Source organism: Orcinus orca, chromosome 2 (assembly GCF_937001465.1).
Source record: "Orcinus orca chromosome 2, mOrcOrc1.1, whole genome shotgun sequence".
Lineage (NCBI taxonomy): Eukaryota > Metazoa > Chordata > Mammalia > Artiodactyla > Delphinidae > Orcinus > Orcinus orca.
The window spans coordinates 174,644,270-174,661,232 of record NC_064560.1 but is presented as its reverse complement, the minus strand read 5'-3'; the positions used below and the strand labels follow the sequence as shown (position 1 = coordinate 174,661,232).

Sequence of the window (16,963 nt, the reverse complement as noted above, 5' to 3'; positions counted from 1 at the left end):
TGAGGGCTTTGTGATGAAGGAGAAACCAGAACTGGAATTCGGTTCCACTTTACCTTCCCCAGAAGTTTCAAACTAGAAGTTTTATCTGACCCACAATTTTAAAACATGGAAAATAATAATAATAAAATAAAATTTGGGGCTTCCCTGGTGGCGCAGTGATTGAGAGTCCACCTGCCGATGCAGGGGACACGGGTTCGTGCCCCGGTCCGGGAGGATCCCACATGCCGCGGAGCAGCTAGTCCCGTGAGCCATGGCCGCTGAGCCTGCACGTCCGGAGCCTGTGCTCCGCGGCAGGAGAGGCCACAGCAGTGAGAGGCCCGTGTACCTCAAAAAAAAAAAAAATTTTGAGTTTTATCAGCATTTTAAAAAACAGATTTCATCAGCCAGACACGAAGACAAATATTGCATGATTTTGGTTATATGCGGTACCTAGAATAGGCAAATTAATAGACGTAGAAAGTAGAATAGAGGTTACAGAGGAGGACTTACTGTGTAATGGGGCACAGAGTTGTTGGGGGTGATAAAAGTATTTTGGGTATAGACACTGCTAATTCTTACACAACATTGTGAAACTATTTAATGCCATTGAATTGTACACTTATGAACGGTTAAAATTATAAATATGTCTATTTTACCGCAGTTAAAAAAACAGATTTCACAATAAAATCTGGATTTCTGGTTTCTCTTTAAAGAAAAAACAAATGAGATGATCTGACAGCACTGGTCATGCTGTGTATGGGAACAGCTGGCAGAGGCTCAAGCAGCTGCCACCTTCAGCTGGGACACGTGCTCTTACGGTGCTGTGACCCCTCCACACTCCAATGTCACTTTTCCTTTGTCACACTTTCTATGGCCTGGATGCCCCTATGAGCATTTGAGGGTTGGTCCTGGTTCCACCCCTTCTCATTTCAGTCTCCACTAGCCTTGCTCTGCTCTCCCAGCCCCTGCCTGGTCCTCTCTTCCAGTCCGAAGGGGAGACCAGCAAGTGGTCAGCCACATGGGCAGGTGCTTCATGTGCCTTGACAATGACAACAAATGAAAGCACAGAAGAGCTTGCCTTCACCTCCCCAGATGTCACTCAGAGCTTGAAAGTTTCTCTGACATTGCAACAGCCAGATTGATAAGCCTGGACTTTAACACACCCAAGTGCCCAGGAGTCTGGAACAAGATGAGGCTGACCATTCACCTCATGACCTGGACTCTTGAGTCAGCCTCTGGACCACCCAGCCTCGCTGGGTGACAGATGATTGGCCAGTCCAGTAAACGCAACCTCCTCAAGACTGGACTCACTTTCCTAGAGTCCATCTTTGTCTGCTAGAACCTGATTTCCAAATGCTTGAAATACGATGGGGTTCAGGACACAATACCCCCAAATTTGGTACCTTGGCATAGTGAATATTTTAAGCTGAAGCAATTTGAGAGAATTGAAAAGCAGGAAGGTCACTCTGACCCCCTCCCCCGAAACAAGCCTTAAAACCCTCCTGTGGGGCTTCCCTGGTGGCGCAGTGGTTGAGAGTCCGCCTGCTGATGCAGGGGACATGGGTTCGTGCTCCGGTCTGGGAAGATCCCATATGCCACGGAGTGGCTGGGCCCGTGAGCCATGGCCGCTGAGCCTGCGCGTCCGGAGCCTGTGCGTCCGGAGCCTGTGCTCTGTAACGGGAGAGGCCACAATGGTGAGAGGCCCGCGTACCGCAAAAAAATAAATAAATAAATAAAACCCTCCTGTGGGAGGTGCCCTCCTGGTCACAGAGGAAGGGAGCATCCTTGTCTCATCCTTGTCTCTCAAGACCCTTGTCTCTGGAGATAAAGAGGCACTTCCTCCAAGAATCCTGACAAAAGGCCTTGCTCAGTGGCCCCCCGGTTCTACAGACCTCAGACTCCTTAACCTATCACATTTCTCCACCACTGTCTGCTCTCCAGCAAATCTGGCATAGAAGTGCACAAGTCTAACTCTTCCTTCATTTCCTTACAAAGACTCCCGTGTCACCTAATACTTATAGGAAATAATTATGGATGATTTTCTCTTATTAATCTGACTTCGTCAATTTAATTTTTAGCTGGGGACTCTAAGACAGTCAAGGAAAACCTCTTCCTCCCCTACAATTAGCATCGTTGTTCCAGACATGGTGGGAAATGTTGCTAGTCTGTAAGTGTAAAATACATGCCAACTTCCGAAGACTCGCCATAGGAAAAGAATGTGAACCAGCTTGTTAGTAATTTTATTACATTGATTACCTGTTGAAATACTATTCTGGATATATTGAGTTAAACCGAATATAGTCCTAAAACTAATTTCACTTGTTTGTTTTACTTTGGTAAAAAATTTACATTTTACCTGTTTTTTTTTTTTTCATTTTACCTGCTTTTCATGCGGCTACTAGAAAATTTCGTCATATATGTGGTTTGCATTTGTGGCTTTCATTATATGTCTATCAGACAGATAGACCGTGGCTACTACAGAACTGATTTTGTAAGGTTACCGTAATTTTTTTTTCTTTTTTTTTTGGCCATGCTGTGCAGCTTGAGGGATCTTAGTTCCCCAGCCAGGGACTGAACCCAGGCCACAGCAGTGAAAGCTCAGAGTCCTAACCACTGGACCACCAGGGAATTCCCAGGTGACTGTATTTTCTTTTCCTCGAAAAGCAAACTGATTCTCTCTAGACTTTTTCTGGGTGGCGCTGTGCTATGACCTGCCCAAGGGTCCCGGAGGAACTCCCTTCTGGTCTCAGGGCTGGAAGCTCTTCATCGGGGCTGGGGCTGCCTTGAAGATCTCTTCTCACTCCCACATCTCCCTCGCCCTGTGCCACCAAGCCGTCCCCAGACTCTCACACGAGGCTCTCTTCCCAGCCTTGCTCAATAACCATGTGTCCACATCACTCAAAACCCCAGATGGTTTTCCCTGGAAACAATGGAACCAGTGTTGTTAACACTGCCGGGCTGCTACCACCTGTGTGATGGTCACAGGGAAGTGCCCCAGCTGCAGTCCAAGACTCCCTGTCCTCCCTCACGCCAGCTCAGGATCCACTGGTTTCTTCTCCCCAGAGCCTGGAGCCCCACCTTCCTGAGGCTGAGAGAGGGAGAACCAGCCCCTCAGCGACCAGCACGTGGGGAGGCACTGCGAATGCCTGGAACTTCAAAACAGAAGGCAGGTGCTAGCTCTCAAATTCTAGAGAAACTGCTGGACACTTTATCACCACCGACAACCCACAACCCTAGAGACACAGGGCCAAAACTTGAAACTCAGAATCCTGCCTTTTTTTGTTGTTGTTTAATATACGCTTTGTCCACCTGAAGACTCAATAATGGCCCACTGACAGGGGCTCTGGGGGTGGAGCTAGCTTCAAACCTCCTTTCTATCACTCAGCACCAGTAGGACCCTGGATAAGGTTGCTCCGTTTATCTGGTCTCAAGTTCCTCGCCTATAACAACAGGGACAACCCCACCCACCTCAAAGGTTAAAAAAATTAAATAATGCATGAAGAAGTGCCTTGCACATAATAGGTGTTTGATAGATATTAGCTTCCTTCCCCTTCAATCTTCCCATAGCAATGCCAGGACGAAGATACTTAAAAAACCTCATGGCGGAGTGAAAACAAATCCTCTATACTCTCATCTGGTTGCTTCCTGTATGTGTGCTTTTTTAAATCTGAATGTTGGTACCTGATACAATTTAAGAGGGTGGTAGGAGAACTGTGCGAAGCAGGGATTCTCTTTGCAGCCCTAGCACAGCGTCTGGCAAGGCAGGTGCTAGTTGAGAGAAGGAATGAGTGTTGGATTTAGGCCAGCAGGGACTGGCGCCTCGTGGAGCCTATTAGCGAAGCCCTAGAAGAGAGGGGTCAGAATTACCATGAAACAGGGGTTTGGCTGATCAGTGTGATGTCTGCGGCCACAAAGAGTTATTCTCTGGAAAGATGCTTCCAATCTGTTTAGACAGCTTTGTGGAGCCTTTTTTTTTTTTTTTAAACTTCAAAGCGCAAGGTGTTCTGTTAATATCTCTTCTCCATTCGGCCATGCTCTCCTCAGAGAGAAAGGTTAAAACATATGCCAAGAACCAAACGCAGTCACCTCTACGTGAGGAAGCATAAACAAGTCAGCTTTTCATATTTCTTTTTTTTTTTTTTAACTTAGCAAAGTGGGTTAAGCCTAAAAGAACACACTAAACTGATGGCTCTGTGATACAAATATATGCTGTCAGGGTGTTTTTAAATGTAAAATTCTTAGCATTTTCTGACCTAAGTGGGGAGTAGGCATGGGCAATGAGTAACTATTCTTACTCAATTTTAAAGATATATTTGGTTTTAAGTTCCTTTACAGCTGTGTGCAGAGGGGTCTGAAAACCAATTCGGTTTTGCTCCATGGTGAACAAAAAAAAGTGTTGGGTTCTCTTATCTCACCAGGCCACCTGAGGGCCCAGTTAGCTCTTCTGCCCTCCCCAAACAATGGGTTTGGGATTGCAGTGACCCTGTCTGAATCCCGTTGGGGCTGCGAATAGTGAGATTTAACCCTCTGGAAGCTTGAGAAGTCCTGCGCATCGCTCCCCAGCTTTACCCTCCTATGAAGAAAACATCCAATAATGTCAAACCTGCCAGCAAAGCTGCAATGAGATGTTCAAATTCACAGTCACATCACCTTCAGGAGGGGGTTGGTACATGTCACCCTTAATACCTATTTTTTTAATTGCCTTGAACAAAAAGATCCAACCTGTTTCATCCCCAGACTTCAAATCCATTCAATCTTCTGAACATTCAAACCCACAGCTTAAAGAAAACTGGGTAAAGGATTTTATGTTGCTTGTTTGTGCTGAAGAAGCCCTGTCTGTTGCTTTCATTGATTGCTTAAACTATTACCCAAGTGGCAGGCCTTACTGGCCTGAAAAAATTTAGCTCAAGTTACCTTTTTGGTGGCAAAGATGAACAGAATGGAAATTTACCTTTAGGGAAGTTTGGAAATTTCTGACTCAAATAAGAACTTCCTAGATGAAAGCTTAAATATTCTAAATGCAATGAACAGGTGAGAGAAAACAAGCCTACAAGAACTAAGGATTACTGGTCATTTGTTAAATGCATAGCCACAAATGCATGTGCTTGGGAAGAAGTGACACGCCAGGCAGTGGTCCAGATAAAGAAGGGCCCCGAAAGTAGTTGCTTCAACCTTTCAGAGACAGCAATCAGACTCACGACATGCCCACCTTTCTGGGTCATATCCACATTGAGATGCAAAGAATTTGAAATTCTCCTTCCCAAAAGAAGGAAAGACAAAGGAGTAAGATATGAGCTTTCCAGGTCTTTCCAAGGTTTCTAGGCCTTGAAAATTCAGAGCAAGAATTCGACTCCATCCTGCTGCCCTTGGCTCTAAACCCCAGGGAAGGAGGTTGGCACAAAGCATTGTTCCCACTGTCCTGGCTTCAGCTGTGTATAAAGAAGGTGAGAGCAGCGCCAATGCCACCAGGGCCCCGCTCTGCCTTTCCATGTGGTGCAGGAGATACTGTGCTCTAGGAAAAGCTGGCTGGACAGGAAAAAAGCACCTGCCAACCTCTGATGACACAGAATAGTCTGACGCCCAGGGGCTGCTCCCCGGGAAAGAACAGCTTTCCTGTCCAAGCTGGTGAAGTAAGTTCAGGAATGAGATCATAAAAACAGCATGTGTTCCAGAAGCACCCTTTCTGCTGGTGGAGGAGAAACTGTGAGTGACAGCAAAGGTCCCTCCTTTTGTTTCCCCACTTCTCTTACACAGTCACCCAGTCACAATCACTCACTCACCCTATCAGTCACACCCAGCCACAGTCACCCAGAGTCACAAACACACTGAAGTCAGAAAACTACAGTCTCCACACAGGGAGGCGTGCGGTACAATCAACACACTCAGTCCCACAGGGAACACTACCCACTCTCTACCCACCTGATTGCCAAAGACAGCTACGGAGCAGGCTGTTGACACCTCATTAGCCCCGAACCAGACAGAAGCAATGCGGGAGGGCATGCCCAGGATGAAGACCTGGGCCACGGAGCAGATGACCTGGCCCAGCACAGTGACTGGGAAGAGATGTGGCTTCAGGCTGCCCAGCTTCACCCAGGCCCCCAGGCAGTTGAGAGCAGAGCCAGTGAGGGCGATGGTGCGCAGGCCGAACTTCTCCAGGAGCCAGGCCACCGGCAGGAGCAGAGGAATGTAGGTCAGCATGTAGCACATGGACAGCCAGTCGATGGCAAAGGCACTGACCCCATAGAAGTTCATGAAGATGTTATTGATGGAGCCGTACTGGATCCACTGGAAGGCGTTGCACATGGAGTAGCAGCTAAACACCAGGACCACAGCCCATCGGCGCTTGCTCACCTTGATCACGCTAAGGTCCTCAGGGCCCGAGCCACTGGGGTGGGCCAAGCCACTGGGTAGAGCCAAGCTACTGGGCTGGACCGAACTACTGGGGTGCGCAGAGACACTGGGGTGGATGGAGACGCTGGGATGGGCCAAGAGGCTGGGGTTCTCCCCGAGGGCGGAAGTCTGCGAAGGGGTACCATCGCGCTCTTGCTGGTTAGGCTCTTCATTCACCATGACCACAGCCTCTCCTGGAGCCCTAGACAGGTGCTGAGGACTCTAGTGGCGTCGTCTGGTCACCTAAAGCTGACGTAGCACTTACCCGGCCCGCCCGGAAGGAATAAATGGAGTCCCCAGCCTGCGTAAAAGCCGCGAGTGGGGCTCTTTTGCTCACCCCCAAGCTTCTGCTCTCACTTTTCCTTGGCGTCCTCTGTCCCTGACTGCTGTCCCCCAGCTTCAGACGCCTCAGCCTGGTCCTGGCTCTCGGTGCCTTGAGTCCTCCCGAAGCGCCTGTCGACGTTCACTCCTCCGTCCTGGAAACAGTTCTCTCCGGGCGCAGCCACTCCGCGGGACTCCGGTCGCTCCCGGGCGGACTAGCGGCCTCGCCCCCTCCGGCGCACGTGACCGCCCCGCCCCCGCCCCGCGCGGCTTCCCCACCCACGACCCACCCGCCCGCCCCCGCCCCCGCCCCCCGCCCCTCCCGCCTTCGCCAGCCGCTGGCCCGGCCATACAGTGGTTTCGCCACCGCCTGCGGGTGCATTCCTCCCCCACGCCCCGGGCACCATGGAAACCGCCGGGTTAACCCGCACCCGGGCACTGCCCCTCAAATTCATTTGTCCCCTCCCGGGGGACTCCGCAAGAAAAGACCCTCTGTCCTTCCGAGGTGATCCTCTAAATAGAGTCTCCTCCTTGCCGGTCCGCATGCCCTGAGCGCCCACACGGATGCCAGGCGCCCCCAAACTGCTCTGTGGTATCCAAGAGGGATTCCCCACTTTTTGCACTTGGCTGGGCTCCCCAACCCTTGCTGGACTTTCGGTATAAAAAGACATTTGTAGATTTCCCGGGCTGGCTGGGACCGGGAGTAAAGGCGAGCTGCGGAAAACTCGCTTCGCTCCTTGATTTCCCTGCGAACCTGGTTGGGGAACTCAGATCTGAACCTGTTCGTTAGGACTCTTCTTTCCTGGTGGATCCCCGGGCGACCTCCAGGCGAGGAGCTGAGGGTGGAGGGAAGAGGCGAGTTCGGAGACGCTGAAGACCCTGGTTTGTGGTGAAATGCCCAGCACAGCGCTGGCTCTGGGCTTAGGCTGTAAATGGTCTCCGCACCCACGTAGCCCTAGGCTGCCACCTGCTGGTCCACAGCCCATTCCAGAAGGTAAGCCCCCAAGTCAGGGCCTCTAGAAGGTCAGGCCTGCACTGACTGATCAGCCCTGGGGAGGGATAAGAGCCCATATCTTCCCTGGGTTCAAACACTGGCTAAGCTCCTCTTGGTCTGTTATGTAAATTGAGATACACCACCTGTCTGTGCCTCAGTTTCTTGGAAAATCTGATGATGAAATAATAGTACACACCTCACAATGCTGTTTTGAGGCTTGAATGAGTTAAGGCTTGAAAGCACTTGGAAAATTCCTGGCAGATAGTAAGCATTTCAGGAGTGTCAGATATCCTAACAATTAAAAATTGAACATTTATATCGTGTTTACTTTATTACCTCATTTAAGCATCACAAGAATTCTGTGGTGTAAGAGTTACTGTTGTCTGCATTTTATAGATCAGAAAACTGACCCTCATGGAAGCGCAGTTACTTCTTAAAGTCTCCGCTGACATGAAGAGCCATAATTCTCACTCTCATAATCATTCAAGCTACAGCCTAGCTACTCAGGCGCAGTCTGGGGACAGCAGTGTGGGCATCCCCTGGGAGCTTGTCACGAAGGCAGAAGCCCAGGCTCACCCTGGACCTACTGAATTCGATGCTGCATTTTAAAAGACCTCAAGGTGATTTGTTTGAACATTAAAGAGCCACTGGGTGCGTGTGCTTTCTTGTTTTCTTTTTAAATCTTCACACCCAAAATGAAGAATTTAAAGCTCTGGGGCTGTGATTCTCAACTTGGGTTTCACATTAAAATCACATGGGGAAAAAAAAAAAAAATCACATGGGGAACTCTTCACATTCCCAATGCCTCTGCCACATGCCAGATCAGGATATCTGAGGGTGGACCCCAGCATCTGCATGTTTAAAGCTGCCCAGGTGATCTTAATTTGCAGCCAAGAGTGAGCACCCCTGTGGTGGTAGAATCGCTGGTTCCCAGGAGAGGGAACATTGCTTGGAGGCACCCAGTTTTTGGTAGAAATTATGGGGCCTTGGATTATAATGAAATGTTTGAAGAGGGAACTCATACCCATCTAAAAATTTCTACGTTAATTTCACATCTCCTATTCTCTAATTCCAACAGTGTTTCCCTTGTTCTCCAGGGAACACAGAACCTCCATTCTCTCGGAAAGCCTTCTGAGACCTCTCACTGTTTCTTTCCCTCGGTTATCACGGTCCTAAAACTCTGCACATACATTCTTAACTCCATTTTACAGATCTGGAAACTGAGGTCCAGAGTCAGAGTGCGTTATCAGAGTCCCACAGCTAATTAGCGTCAGAACAAGCAACAGTGAGACAGGTTTCCTGTGTTCCCTTCCACACATCTCTCCCATGTGCTCCTCGGGGGCAATGCTTCAGTTTGGTGACAATTCCCAAGGGGTCTAACCTGAGATTCAAGTGATATTTGGGGCTGCCTTTGGGGTGGAGCGAGTTTGATCTCTTGTGAGCTCTGGATTCGGTCTACTCAGGATTTTTTTTTTTTTTTTTCTACTCAGGATTTGAAGCTCTGTTCTGCCCTTATGAGCTTTGGGATCTTGGACAAGTTACTTTAGCTCTCTGGCTTTCAGTTTCTGAATCTGTAAATTGAGGATTAAAAACTACTTGCCTCATAGGGTTGTTGTGAGAATGAATTAATATAACGTGTGCCCATTGCTTCGGTAATGATACTCTGGCAGCTACCTACCTGGGTGGTGCTGTCTCTTGCCTGATTCCCACCAGGGGCAGGACAGGTATACAAATGTCAGGTTGATTTTACATTGAGAGAAATATTCTGTATTCATCCATTGAAGAAACATTTATTGAGCAGCTTACTATATGTTACATCTATTTTTCAGTATGTCTATCTATCGGTATTGATGGGCACACCTGCAGGGAGAAGGAGAAGCACATTTCAGGGATTGCTTCCTAAAAAGAGGCCCTCATTCCTGGTTCTAGTTCAACCTACTCCCCAGGGAGCTGGCCTTGAACTCAAGCATTCCTGGCTGTCTACAGAAAGGTAGCAAAGTCTGCTCCCTAGAGGCCAACTACTCCTGGATTGAAGTCAAACTGTGGCACCATTTTTGACAGCTTACCAGCACCTCCACAGGAGCTGTAGATGTGGGAACATGGAGCATGGGGAGGGCATGGGAAGGCTAAATGGCTAATGAATCAGGTTGAGACCCTGGATGAGGCCCCGTTAAAAAATACTGACACTTGGAATTTGTAAAAATGTTTCCCTGGGCTTCCCTGGTGGTGCAGTGGTTGACAGTCTGCCTGCCGATGCAGGGGACACGGGTTCATGCCCCGGTCCGGGAAGATCCCACATGCCGCGGAGCGGCGGGGCTCGTGAGCCATGGTCGCTGAACCTGCGCGTCCAGAGCCTGTGCTCCGCAATGGGAGAGGCCACAGCAGTGAGAGGCCCACGTACTGAAAAAAAAAAAAAAAAAAATGCTGCCCTTACACATCTTGTATGTGTAATTTACATGTGTAATACTGCACGCTCACCCACACCCTGTCTGCCTCACCTCCCGCACTTCCCGTATATTCCAGCTCTAAGCTCTTGTGCACGTCTCTGTACAGCCTGGAACCCTGAGTGAGGGAAGCTCCACGACACATGCCTGTCTCAATACCTATCTACAGAGTTAAGCTGAATTCCACATCACCACGAATTTCAGAAAACTGGGACAAAGAAGAGATCCAATGAGTTTTCAGAGATATAAGAACAGGTTTCATAAAACATTTTCAAGAAAACAGGTACAGAATGTCATCATCAAGCCAGGAACCTGGAGGTCAGTCGAACAATGCCTTCTGAGGGAGAATCATTTCCTGCCTAGAATCCTACACCCAAACTACCAAAAAAAATTATTGGAAAAGAATCAAACATTTTCACACATGAATAGTTTTTTTAAAAGGTAGTGGTGGACTTCCCTGGTGGTGCAGTAGTTAAGAATCCGCCTGCCAATGCAGGGGACATGGGTTTGAGCCCTGGTCTGGGAAGATCCCACATGCCACGGAGCAACCAAGCCCATGCTCCACGACTACTGAGCCTGCGTTCTAGAGCCTATGAGCCACAACTACTGAAGCCCATGCGCCTAGAGCCCGTGCTCCGCAAGAAGAGGAGCCACCGCAATGAGAAGCCCGCGTGCAGCAACGAAGACCCAATGCAGCCAAAAATAAATAAATTTATTAAAAAAAAAAAAAGGTAGTAGCATATCCTCTCTCGGGAAGCTGCTAAAGGATGTGCTCTACCAAAACAAGGGAGGAAACCTAGAGAGAGTAAGATGTAAGATCCAGGAAACTGGGACATGAGGGCAGGTGATGGGAATCACCAAGATTGCAGTAAAGGAGCATCCCAGGTGGACAGCCAGGCACAGAAGCAGCCTGTTCAGATTGAAGCTGATCAAAGACTACAGGAGAGATTTATCAAAAAGATGACACGAGTGGATTGTGTTTGAAAATATTGAGAGGGGTTTACAGAGTTGGGAGAGAATTAGGGTTGGACTAGTGATAAGTACCACAAATATAACTAAATAAATAGGGAGGGGGAGGCAGTTTTAAACTCTAGTGAAATATAAAAAGCTATGGAGGAAAGGGGAACAAAGTCATGGTTACTTTAAGTGACTCAGGTGTGAACAGCATGAACACAACCATAATAATGTAAAGACTGAAAATTGATATAATCAAATACGACATAACTATATTTGGAGGATGGGGGAATGGGAAGTGGGCATATGTACGTGGTGGAGATGAGGGTGGGGTGAGCAGAGCTAATCCTCATCTGCCGTACTGGAAAGTCAGTGGATGATGCCTAACATGGACAAAATCAGACAGCATCAATATGCCCATGTTACTCAGAGCTATGGAGGTAAATACCAAAACATCATCTACTCATGGCTGGAAGTAGTTGCCTCAGAGAACCAGGAAAGCAGGGTAAGCAATGATCTTTTTGTTACATGACTATTTGATTTTTTAAACTATATATAACTTTCATTAAAAAAAAAACTCTAAAATTTAAAGATGGAATCAAATTGAATGGAGATTGAGCTGTTCCACTGAGGCCCACAGGTGACGTCCAGGGGTGAGGTCAATTCCATCCTGGACTTTATAATGTTGGTGCTGAAATGAACACCCAAGACTCCAACTCTGGAGCCTCAGGGATGCCTTTTCCGTCGAGCTGTGTCCTCCAACGTTGTGCTGGGGTGTCACCTTAGAAAAGTGGGTGTGTGGTCAGAGGCCCTGTTCCCCACACCCAAGTCTTGACCCTTCTCTGACCTTCTGTCTGCTTCTAGTGACTTTCAGGCTTGCAAACTCTGTGGGGGTCTAATTCCTTCTATTTATGACTCAACTTCTGCCCCAGCACCCAAAGGCCATGCCCAGGTCTGCTTCTCCCCTGGAATCCTTTGTGTCAGCTCCCAGTCAAGCCAAACCCAAACCTTGAGAACCGCCCATCACTCTGTTCACTGGGTGCTGACCTCCTCACCATTTTAGTTCAGATCCTCATGGCATCTCACCTTGATTCTGCGATGCCCTCCTCATTGTTCTTTTTTTTTCTTTTTTTTTTTTTGCAGTACGCGGGCCTCTCACTGTTGTGGCCTCTCCCGTTGCGGAGCACAGGCTCCGGACACGCAGGCTCAGCGGCCATGGCTCACGGGCACAGCCGCTCCACGGCATGCGGGATCTTCCCAGACCGGGGCATGAACCCGTGTCCCCTGCATCGGCAGGCGGACTCTCAACTACTGCGCCACCAGGGAAGCCCCCTCCTCATTGTTCTTACTCCTCCTGTTCCCCATGATGCAGCTCCACAGGGCTCTCTGCTTCTCTCTGGGCCTCTCCCCTGCCTTGTGTCCTCCAGGGGCCGCCCCTAGCTTGCAGAAGGTTCTCACTCCTCGACTTAGCACACAGGTCTTTGTGATGTCGCTCTGGCCACCTCTCCCACCACTGCCCATTCCCACCTTCCTCTCCAGGAGGGTGGACACACCTGCAGCTCCCTGCCAGCATTATGAACACATCAGACATAGCATGTGCCATGCTTCACTTCAGGACAAGCATCACCTCCTCCAGGAAGCCTTCCCCAGTGTCCTAAGTGTGACTCAGAGGCTTCCCTCACACCCTGCCTGTCCACCTTTATGGTACCCTCTGTCTCAGTGTAGCATGAATGTTGATTTTCTTCAGTAAGTCATCCATTTACTGTGAGTCCCTCGAGTTATGAATCATTTCCATTCATATTCAATCCCCAACCTCTAGCTGGCTGTCTGGCCCCCAGAGGGGACATGAAGACGTGATTGAAGTGACTTTTGAGATGCAATTCCTAATGAGTCCCCTCTCCAGAGGCCTCAGCATGAACGAAAGCAGGTCCAGCTGTCCTGAATGCTCACGTCTCCTCTATTTTTTTTGCCCTTTTGTTTCCTGAGGCGCCTCCCCCATGGGAGTTGCGCCCCCCCATCTCATGGAGCCCGTGGTCAGGATGATTGGGGGCACTCTGGATTTCTTCCTCTCTCGGGTCCTCTCAGTTCAGAGAGTCTCCATCTTGAAGGGGATGTAGGGCAAGGCCTGCTGAGGCCTAAGGCAGGAGGGAGACCCCTTCTCCTTAGAAGAGAGGACAGGATGAGAGTCTCCTTCTTGGACGTGGAGATGCCAGGCTTTGCCCTGGGCGCACGGTTTGAGTTCCTTGGAAATACATGGCTGCATCTAAAGAGGCCGCAAATGGTATCAGCCCTGAAGGCCATGTACCTGGGTCCCATTTTATTTCCTTGTGTATGTTCTTGGGTGTCCACTAAGTTGTTCTTCATACCTTTTTATATGTTTTGAGTACTTCTTAATAATTAGAAAACCAAAAAAGTTGCTCACAAACACGAGGAAGCCCTAACTAAAAAACATGAGTCAAAGAAGAAGGAAATATTAAAATGACTTTTTTTTGCATAATCTATAGAAAGCCCAGAGGTGCGAAGCTTTCTTTGCATAATGATATAGAGGACCCGCATTAGCAGCGAGATTTGTTGATTGCCTGGGCAACAGTTAAAAGCACACAGGGTGACAAAGCAGAGGGGTGCTGACCAGGCAGGGTTATGTGGTGTTGGAACCGCAGTGTATAGAAGAGACAGAAACATCTGGTCCAGCCTCTCGCTGTATAGTGATATTCTCAGGCTTGGGGAGCTGTCTTCACAATCATTCCTTCATTCTCACAGTCATCTCCCACACGCCCAGTGCAGTGCTGGGTGTCAGGGAAACCAACACAACAAAGACCACGGTTCTTGCACTCAGGAAACCCGCAGATTAGAGGTGAGACAGATGTGTGAGCACATCATTGCAGGACGGTGCCATGAACACGTGGTAGAGATCCATGCTGGTTCACGGTTGACAGAGCAGGGAGCCAGAGGGGCCTCCTCAGAGAGATGTTCCAACAGAATCTTGAGGGGCAGGTAAGACTCGGCCAGGGCCTGTGGCAGAGTTAGGGTCCAGTGGTGAGCAAAACAGATATGTTCCCTCCCTCCCTGCACAGAGCTTGCAGTCTAGTTGGGAGGACAGCCATCAATCCAACAGTCACGCCTATAAGTAAAATTGGGATAAGTGCCATGAGGGTTATTTGTAAGAATTTATAAAGAACAGATGAGCTAGATCTTAAAGCAGATCTTAAGAAAGAGTGAGAACGTTGTAAGTGAAAGACAGGGGAAAGGCATTCCAGACAGAGGGAACAGTACATGCAAAGGCCCTGAGGCAGGAGGGAGCACAGTCCTTCAAGGAGTTAAACAAAGTTCACATGTGTGGAGCAGAGTGAGGGTGAGGACAAGGTTGGAAAGAGAGGCAGCAGCTAGTGGGGCAGGAACCATCAAGGGCTTTTCACTTTATCCTGAGAGCAAAGGGGAGGCACTGAGGGGTTTCGAGCAGATGAGGGACATCATCAGACTGGGAGAGGTTGCTCTGGTGACTTCCTGGAGAACCCAGTTGGGGTCGGGGGTGGGGGTGAGTGAGGGGACAGAGGGACCTCTCAGGAGGCTGCTGTGGTCACCCAGGTAAGAATGGAGTTTGTGAACTGAACACGGGTAATGAGGAGAGGATGAGGAGCAGTGGGCATTGATAGCGAGGGCTGGACGGGATTGGATGGGGAAGGAGAGGCAGAGGGAGGACTCAGGATGATGTCCTTGGAGGGAGAGGAACAGCCTCCTCCTGGAAATCTCTCAGAGAGACAAGTTATAAAGGAAAAGTGCCCTGTATTATCACCCCCTGCCCACCGCCACCCTGCCCTGAGTTGTTTCTCTCTCCTGCTTCCTTATTGTGCCTTCCACCCCTTCCTGCAGCTGCTGCAGCCACTGCAAGGTCCAGAGGCCACAGAAGTTGCTCTAAATTCAGAGCGTGATTCCCATGAAAATCCAATAATCAAATCGTACGGAAAGTAAATCCTTTCATCTTTCACTTTTTGGCTTCACACCCCCTTGAGACTTCAGGGCGGGACACTTGGCTCAGGTTCACCTTAATTCTGTGAATAAATAGATTAATGAGAAAGAAACAGGCAAGTCCAAAATGAAACCCAAGGATTTATGGATTCCCTTAAGTTCTCCCAAGTCAATAGCTGGGTGAGGTCCCTGCGGTTGATGCCGTCAGCTGCCCTGAGCTCTGAGCAGCCTTGAAAGTACTTCCTGGTGTCTCAAATGGGGAGACCAAGAATGCTGACTGCACCCCACTTTTTTCAGTCACCCTTTCCTTTTATCGTTGCATTGACTGCAAAGGACAGATGCCCAACTTGAACCAGCTTAGGTGCAAAGAGAGTGTGTTTCGAGGGCGCTGGGGGAGCTCACAGACTTCAAGGAGGATGTGACCAGTCAAGTGGCAGAAGGGGCAGAGCACGGCTGACGCTCTGGGAACGCCCCAACCAAGGGCTGGACGGCGCTCAGGACTCTTTCCTTCTCTGAGTCTCCCTGTGTCTCAGTCCCCCTGAGCTGCTGTAAGCAAAATACCTTCTACATGACAGAAATTTATTTCTCACAGTTGTACAGGCTGGGATGTCCCAGGTTCTAGGTGCCGGCAGATTCCATGTCTGGTGAGGCCCCCTTCCTTTTCCTAGGAGGCTTCTCTTACCATGTTCCTGCCTGGAGAAGGGGTGAGGGAGCTCTCCGGGGACTTTTTTTTATAAGGGCACTGATCCCATTCGTGGGGGCACACCCTCATGATCCAGTCACCTCGGAAGGCCACACCACCTAACACCATCACATTTGGGGGGTTAGGTTTCAGTATATAAATTTTGGGGACACAAACAGTTCATAGCATCCTGCATGTCAGCTTTCTTTGTCTCTCTTCCTGAAGACTAGGTTTTTCCAGCTGGAGTTCCACCTCTTGACATCTTCAGCTGCCTGAGAAAGCCTGTCCTGATTTTCTGTCCTAAACACGAACTCCCAGATGCCCATCCCAAGACCCATCAACCATAACCATGGGGGCAAGGGAGCCAGCTCCACGGGGGCCACAATGGAGTCGAGGAGGACAGTACCCATAAAGAGAGGGGGTGAAACCAGGAGATAAAACCAGCAGTGCCTTCCATGGCCGTTAACTCATATGAATTGAGAATCGGGGGCCTTTAGAGGTGAGGTAGCTAGTTCCCCTCTTCTTGGTGCTTGGAAGCATCTCCTAATAAACACCATCACACTCTCCAGAGTAACGACTCAAGATCACAGCCACACCTGAGGCTGCCTGTGTCAATTTCTCATGCACAATAATGATGACTCTAGAATCCAAACACAGCTTCGTGTCTTTGCTGTTGGAATAACACTTCCCTGTTATCTTTCTGGTCCTCCCCCACTTCTTTCTCATTCTTTAACATGCTTTAGTCCCCGGTGCTCCCAAGACCTCCTTTATCTGCCCAGCAGGAGAGCACAAATGGGTTTCTGGCCCACAAGCTCCCTGATGGACCTCCTTTAGAGTAGGGGTCCCCATACCAGGGGTTTGTGAGCCCATTTCAGACGTGAGCAACAAAACGGCTGCCGCCCAGCCGAGCCCAACACACTCACTGTCCAGTCCCAGGAGGACAGCCAGGCCCATCCGGGAAGGGGGACACCCAGCGCCGTCTCTCCCCATCACTGCCCTTCTTCCAAGCCCGTTTCTGGCTCACCCCAGTGTGATCCCTCAACCTCCGTTTTCTCCTCCGCGTCCCCCAGCCTTCCTCCCTTAACTCTTCAGGGCCACCTTCGTTGTGCCCCACTTCCAGCAGACCCTTCCTCAGCCTGCTTTTGTCTCACCCCCTCCCCTGCCAGCTCCCCCTGCAGCCCCCTCCTCTCCTCCACGCCCTCCTCAGGCCCCCCGTGGCCTCCGCCCTGTCTC

At 49.5% G+C, this 16,963-nt stretch overlaps 1 protein-coding gene across 1 annotated transcript in view; it reads right to left on the bottom strand.

Moving 5' to 3' along the window:
- FLVCR2 (FLVCR heme transporter 2) overlaps positions 1-6,915 on the bottom strand; it is a 63,212-nt gene extending 56,297 nt beyond the window's left edge. The window contains exon 1 of the mRNA XM_004262258.4: positions 5,899-6,915. Coding sequence (XP_004262306.1) covers positions 5,899-6,549 — 651 coding nt within the window. The 5' untranslated portion in view covers positions 6,550-6,915. The remainder of the gene's footprint in view (positions 1-5,898) is intronic.
- Positions 6,916-16,963: the final 10,048 nt, after the last annotated feature.